We start from the raw sequence: 7751 nt of genomic DNA, 5'->3' as shown, positions 1-7751 counted from the left end.
CGAGGTGTTTCTTTCAACTATTGTGTGCAAATTAAAATGCAGCAAATTTTTTATTCTCTTTTGTTGTAAAGTCCTGTGTTTTGGATTAGGCCCATTTCTTATCGTCCTCATCAACATGCCATAAATAAAAGTATTGACATGAGTATTGTGAGGACTAAGCCTAACATTTTAGTCTATTATAAAATACAAAAATTAAACGATACAACTCGACCAGGATTCTTATACTTGTAGTCATTACTAATGACTCATTAGTCCTACTCTATCTGGCCTAGATCAGTTTCTTCCACTATCCAGGCATCTCTTCGGGGGGGGGGGGGGGGGGGCGCACCGATCGACATGGAATTTATATACAATATAGAAAATAGATACTTTTACCGTTGTCCCCCCCCCCCCCGGGAGAGAAAAGTCTGGAAGAAACACTGGCCTAAATTAATAATGATCTAGAGGCCCTAAGTATTCTATATCTATTGATTAGTCTAATATATTAGTATTACTACCATTAGCATCAATTTTTACAAGCTGCACTAATCCGGTACTTTTATTTTTTTTTGTCTGGGGTTTGACACGAAAACAACCATAAACAAAAAAAAAGTTATCATTGATAATGATAGTCTCTTGACTCGATTTAGGCCGATCGCCGTAGGCCTAACTCTGGTTGATTTCCAAGCCTAGATACATTTAGATTCTACATTTCAACAAAGCCTTGTTCTCCATTCCAAGGACCATAACTCTTGCGGCAAATAATGGCCGATTCACTGCTAAACAAAGTTAGCGTATGTGTAATAACTGGACCTACTAGAGGTCTAGGCAGAAGCATAGCTCATCAATTAGCCAGCAAGCTTCCGAAAGGGTCACTTTTTATACTGTTATCAAGAAACCAACCATTATTAAATAGTGCAGCTGATTTAATATTAGAGAACGACGGAATCCGTGCAGTGACCGGCATCTTCGATCAGGGCAGCGTTGATCAAAATGTTTACGACCATATTTTACAAGACTGTTTACATAATGCAGAAGCAGATGCAGGGGAATTTGAGCAGGCTATTCTCGTTAATAATGCTGGTTCATTAGAACCTATTGAATTTGTTAAAGCTCTCGATGATGTTGCTGCAATTTCGACGTATTTCAACAGCAATGTGTCAGGTTGCATCGCATTGACTTCCAAGTTCTTGCAAATTTTTAATCCAACCACTGTCAACTCCAGAGTCATTATCAACATTTCATCTTTAGGTGCCATTTCACCCATGAAGAGCTGGTTACTTTATTGCATGGGTAAACATAAGTCTTCATTATTCATTGAATTATTATTGGAATAGGCCCTAACCTAATAGTAATAATGAGTCATTTTTATTTTACTTTAACTAATAACTTGTTTCTTTTTAATGGGGTCGGTCATATATGACATCACAGTATCACACTCATAGGGAGGAGGGGGGAGGGTCCATAATTTTGTGATGGTGTGTGATGAGGGAGGGTGAGTTCAGATGGTGTGATTTCACACTTTTGCATTATAAAAAAGCAATGTTAGAAAACGAGTGTTAACCATTATTTTGCGTTTTAGAAAACGGTTTTAATAAATTGTAATAGGAATTGGTTAAAAATATTCTGTTGACAGAGTTCAGACAAGATTGTGGTAAAATATCGATGTTTTAAGAAAAATTCAACTGCAGTTTTGAGGAGGGGGCTTGTAGGCTGAGGTATGACATCACTTTAGGGGGAAGGGGTCTGGCTTTTTGAGACGATGTGTGACGGAAGGGAGAGGTAAAAATCGTTAAGAAAAGTGACATCATTTATGGATGCCCCCCAATCATTTAGTATTCTTATATATTTAATTATTTATGATAATCTGATTCTCATGCATCATTAGGCAAATCCCAAATATTAATATTATTGATCTACTGATCCAGATCTATGACTGTAAATTGTTGGTAAAATCTTGTAATTGACTTTTCGCTCATTTTAACCAAATCGCTAAGTAGTAAGTAGGCTATTATAAATTTCTACTAGTCTAATATTAGGCCTATTAGATCTAGCGTCAATGTCATACCTAAATTATACATAAAGCTCAGATGAAAATAAAGTTTGATATAAATTTTTACCTTGACAAAAGCCTAATTACTTACTAAATGTTTAGTTTTTAAATATTAATAAAAACAGTTTTTACTCATACAGTTGGAGCATTCAATTAGTAAGCTTTTTTTAGTCATGCAACTTACTCAACAGTAAAAAAAACAACAAATATATAAATATTATAAAAATGTTTATAATTTTAATAACCTGCGTATGGCGTATGTATGCACTGGAATGAAAAGTTTCTAAATGGTAGAGTAGAGCTTAAGACTGCTAACCCACCCAGCTCTGATTGCTAGTTGACACATGTTAGGGAAACAAAGGTGGCTGCCAAAGTGCTGACCACACTATCCCCCTGTATGCTGAGGTCTTTGGATGAGATGAACTCTAGCATCAGCCCCTTTTGTCTTGGGCACTGACTGTAAAAGATGAGGATCACTGTTTAGGTTATATAACTAAACATTAACGTGTTGGTGGCTTAATAGTTATAAAGAAAATCATATAATTCTTTTTGTTATTCAATTTAATTAAAAGTGGCACTTAATCCTTGCCACAAGACTTAATCTATCAAAGAAATTAAAAATCAACCTATTTACAACCTTCAAATTGTTTTAAATGACAAGGCTAATCAGTTCATAATATCAGTGCAATTATTTGAAAATAGTGCCAGGACCATTCTGTATACAAAAGGTACTGGGCAAATTTTAAAAATATTTCTCCAATAACAAAACACACAAAGCTTATCTACAATTCAATATTATCTATGTGTATTCTATACTACAGACTCATAAGTTAGAGCCTTCAAGAGTTTATAGGCCTTACAGATAGGCTAATTAGTAATCAATAAACATTTACTTATTTAATAAATTTTAGAACTTTATAATTTACTGATTGATTGGAAAACACTGTTTCTTGTTAACAGTACTAGTAGTTTAGTAGGCTTAGTTATTTCTTTGGGACTATATATCTGTGAGGTTATCAGTTCAATATACATTAAGTGGTCCTCCATCTGTTACTGTTTTTGCACAAGAAAGTGAAAGCTTGATATTATAAGCCTGAAGTATAATCATTTAATAATTTAAAAAAAAGCGCTAAGAAAGTAACATACATCTAAACTAGCTGTAGTGTAGTATTACGAACAGGCAGTATACAATGCAAAAAGCTGTTCTAGACAAAACAGCCCCCAACCCCCTAAAAGCACTATATTTGGAATAAGTACAAATGGTATTTATCTACTTTTGGAATAAGAGGTGTGAAGAACAATGATGAAATATTTATTATTTTAATTAGCTGCAAATAAATATTGTAGGATTCCACTGAGATAAAATATTTAAAATCTAACTACAGCTGTGTAGCAGGTTATAATGGACTGACAGGTTCAAAAGAGTTTTAAAAAACAATATAACCAAATAATATGTCATAGATCTATACCTAGAATCTATTCTTGCAATAAAATTAGATTTGGACTAAATAGGTAGGCTTAGTTATCATTCAACCCCATATAAGATTCCTCATCACTGCCTTGTAATATCTATAGGTATATGAATCTGTCCCATTCGTCATTTGTCTAAGTAAGTGGCACACCTCACATTGTAATATTTACATAATTAGGCTGTTTGATTACTTCATACACTATCCATAGTCATGTTAAATAGTGGGTAATGTAGGAGTGACATTATGTGTTGCCATGTAAAGATGATGGGGAGGGGGGTGGTGTGGTTAAATGGTTTAAGCAGAGTAACAAAAAAAAAACATCAATTTTGAATGTGTTGATTCTTTATACAGGCAAGGCTGCTCGGGATATGATGATGAAAGTTATAGGAGAAGAAGAGAGCAATATGAGGACCCTGAACTACGCACCTGGTCCTCTGGTCACAGATATGACAGATATTGCTTGCAAAAACACTAAAGATATGGATCTTAGGAACTGGTTTGAAGGTAAATCATCATCTCTTGAGAAGTTTAAGGAATTAAATAAATAACAGCAGATTCTTTTTTTTTTAATTTCAAACTCCTAACTAATTTTTTGATCACATCGGATCACTTGCAGACAAGATCTTAACTGAGGCATTTATTTGTAACTCCAACTAAACTTCCAAAGAATTAACTTGTAAAAAATAATGTTTAAATAATTTTTTTTGTAATATACAACCTTAAGAATATCTAGTTATTAAATGCATTTAAAAGAAAATACATGTTAGTTAGCTATAATGTTAAAGATAAGTTGCTTACATTATTGAGCAAACAAGACTTTTAGTATACTGCTAATTGAATATTTATTAAAACTTTATGTTTTTTTTTTAAGATTTAAAGAAATAAAAGATTCAAACCTTCTGTTATACAAATTTTAAATAAGTGGTTTGTTGTTATTAAAAGTTATATAAGATCTGGAAAAAAGCCATCTTTGTTGAGATAAGCCAAGATATGGCCAGATAGACATTACATTTTACCACATATCAGCTGGCATTTAAAGCTGATTAATTGGTTCAATTAATTTTTTGATATTTGTTGAGCAATGATTTAACAGATTTGTCTTTCCTTGTTTTATTTCCAGAGCAGATGCGGAATAAGACGTTGGTAGAATGTGATGTTTCAGCCCAGAAACTGGTGCTGATTCTACAGAAAAACACCTTCCAGAATGGGTCACACATTGACTACTATGATGAGATTTGATTTGTTATTGGTCTGATCTAGTTTTTACATTGAGTTTGGACCAAAACACACTGATCTCATTGCAACATGATTGTCAGTCTTCCTATTATCAAGCTTCATATGTTTCAATAGATAGGTGACAGCCTCAATAAATATATGACATCTTCAATAGGTAGGTGACAGCCTCAATAGATAGGTGACATCTTCAATAGATAAGTTACAGACAGCCTCAATAAATATATGACATCTTCAATAGATAGGTGACAACCTCAATAAATATATGACATCTTCAATAGATAGGTGACAGTCTCAATAGATAGGTGACAGCCTCAATAAATATATGACATCTTCAATAGATAGGTGACAGCCTAAATAGATAGGTGACAACCTCAATAAATAGGTGACAACCTCAATAGATAAGTGACAGACAGCCTCAATAGATAGGTGACAGCCTAAATAGATAGGTGACAGCCTCATTAGATAAGTTGCCTGATCTATTTCGTTCTTCCTTGTACATTCCACTTGATTGTATTTTTACTTTGTGTTTTTTGTTACACACATGACATTTGGTTGCCAGAAATTGTCTGACATTGTATTGTAAATGTCAGATGACATTTGATTCCCAGTTTTTGTATTCCACTTGACATTCTATTCTAAATTTGACATTCACATTTGGTTTTAATCAGCACACATGTGAGTACTGTCTAGTTTCTAGTTACTGTATCCTACAAAAAATAGTTAGCTAGTGATAGTTTGCTCTCAACTATGTGATTCCTTTCACACTCCCCAGTTCATATGACCCCTGAAATCTGTGTAGATGACTTATTTGAACATAACTTGAACTGTTTAGTTTTGGCTGATGTTAATGGAAAAGTTTTGATTGCTGTTGAGAGAGCTTTGACACCTGAAGAAGGAAATCTTATTTATCTTTCATGTTTTGTATAGTTTTATTCTAGACCTAACATTTAGTCAGACTGTTATCAACTGATGTTACTAGATCTAGGTGTTGTGATCCATTTACAGCTGGTCTATTCCCTTTTCCTTGAACTTGTCATAATTTGCTATTGTGTAGTCATTTGTTTTATACTGCTGTTGTAGGTCATGGTTTGATGGGATTCAGCTGTAATAAAGTATGTTGCAATAATCTACATTGTTTTTTGTATACAATATTTTGTGGTTACATTTATTTTAACATAAATTTTAATACATTATTCACATGCTCTGTAACATTTCAAACGATCATTTTATTTTGTTGAATACCATTGACACAAACACAAGAAGTAGGTACAAAAACTTTTATATAGAAAGAAGTCTTGAAGAAGCTGACAAATTGATGTTTCATGTACTCAGAATTTCTGTTTACCAGCACAATTCCACACATTTTACTGTGGCTTTTGTCAGTTGTAAAAACATCTTTTGTGTAGATGTTGAGAATAACTGTTTAGATGTTTAAAAAGTTTGTCTTAGGTTAAATATTTGATAAACTGGTGGTGTGAGGGTCAGAGCTGAACAACAACCTCATCTGCTTTATAGGGGAGTCAACACCCCTCTGTCATAAGCTCCTTCAACTCCTCCAACTTGATGTCCACATCCCTCTGTCATAAGCTTTTAACTCCTCCCACAATGATGTCCACACCCCTCTGTCATAAACTTTTAACTCCTCCCACAATGATGCCCACACCCCTCTGTCATAAACTTTTAACTCCTCCCACAATGATGTCCACACCCCTCTGCCATAAACTTTTAACTCCTCCCACAATGACGCCCACACCCCTCTGTCATAAGCTCCTCCCACCCCACCCATGAGTACAAATTAGATTGTCCTGGTCTGGACATTAGATTATGTATTACTGCTGCCAACCTCGACTCTACTGGTCATAGCTTAGAGTCACATGATCAATATTAGGTAAGTCAAGTAAGCCCACAATGAAAGCCACTCGAAAATATGCAAGTCCACACAAAAAATGCAGAAGTCTCCAACGAAATACTGTAAGTCAACAGATTGATGCGGTGAATTTCACTATCAAGTTACTGCTGACAACGTCAAGGGAAAATTGAACAAACAATAAAATAGAAAAAGCAAACAAATCCACAGGAAACTTATACCCAACTGGGTAGTTAATAAATAAACCGAACCAATACAATATGAAGATTTGTTTACCCCTCGACCTTGTGTAAGCTCCAGCAAGCTGGAAATGTAGGGAGCTCAAAAAACGGAACAAAAGTCTGTTTACAGTTTGGCATCGAGAGCCATGTGAGACAGGAGCCCATGTGGCTCTTTGACAGAGTACAAACGGCTCACGTTTACCCTGATAATAAAAATATGGCGCGGAAAACAAAACTGCTAAAGTCGTGGTACATAGACGAAGATAATTGTTTAAATTTTCAGTCTAGTGCTGAGGTTAGAAACAACTAGGCCAGGGGTTCCCAACCCCGTGCCCGCGGGCGCCATAGCGCCCGCCGAACGATTCGTATGTGCCCGCCTCTCACTATTCTACAGAAACAGAATTTTTTTCATAAACATTATTGAAAGGTTGAAGGGGATGGAAATCGAAAGTTTGAGGGGGGTTGCTAATAAAAAATTTGAGGGGGGGGGGGGGGGGGTGCAAATCGAGAATTTGAGGGGGGGGGGGTGTAAATCGAAAGTTTTGTCCCCGGGTGACGGGAAGGGTCGCTACGCCCCTGGAAGGAGTTTGTCGATTTAAAATAGGCGGTGCCCGCCACCCTACCGATATTTTAGAATGTGCTCTAGAGTAAAAAAAGGTTGGGAACCCCTGAACTAGGCTATAAATATTTAGACTGTCTTGTTTTAAAATACATTTTAAAACTGTTGAGATAACTCCTCTCGTGTTTTTCGGACATTTTCCTTATTACGCCCCTTTTACCGTTGATAACTATAAGGTGCGCCAACACTGATGAAAAAGTCACCACACAAAGGGTACCCATCGAATACTAATGGTTTGCTTGCCTTAAGATATATCAATATTCTATATAGTATTTAAAAAAAAACACATATTAAATATACATAT

The 7751-nt window shown here is 35.2% G+C and overlaps 1 protein-coding gene across 1 annotated transcript; it reads left to right on the top strand.

The window, feature by feature from the left end:
• Window positions 1–732: 732 nt before the first annotated feature.
• Window positions 733–5822, top strand: LOC131950162 (sepiapterin reductase-like). The gene is made up of 3 exons (XM_059312211.1): window positions 733–1272; window positions 3856–4008; window positions 4625–5822. Exons 1-3 carry the CDS (start codon window positions 744–746, stop codon window positions 4741–4743), a joined length of 801 nt encoding a protein of 266 aa, XP_059168194.1. The 5' UTR covers window positions 733–743; the 3' UTR covers window positions 4744–5822.
• Window positions 5823–7751: the final 1929 nt, after the last annotated feature.

Source organism: Physella acuta, unplaced genomic scaffold (assembly GCF_028476545.2).
Source record: "Physella acuta isolate Inbredline_101_S28 unplaced genomic scaffold, ASM2847654v3 ptg000741l, whole genome shotgun sequence".
In the NCBI taxonomy this organism is placed as follows: Eukaryota; Metazoa; Mollusca; class Gastropoda; family Physidae; genus Physella; species Physella acuta.
The sequence above is the reverse complement of the archived record's forward strand: the minus strand, read 5'-3'. Positions and strand labels throughout refer to the sequence as shown.

Excerpts from the sequence above, each read along its gene's own strand:
- LOC131950162 (XM_059312211.1), top strand. The coding sequence starts at position 744 with ATGGCCGATTCACTGCTAAACAAAGTTAGCGTATGTGTAATAACTGGA. Across the intron at positions 1,273-3,855 it reads CTGGTTACTTTATTGCATGG|GCAAGGCTGCTCGGGATATG; the intron begins GTAAACATAAGT and ends TTCTTTATACAG. Across the intron at positions 4,009-4,624 it reads TCTTAGGAACTGGTTTGAAG|AGCAGATGCGGAATAAGACG; the intron begins GTAAATCATCAT and ends TTTTATTTCCAG.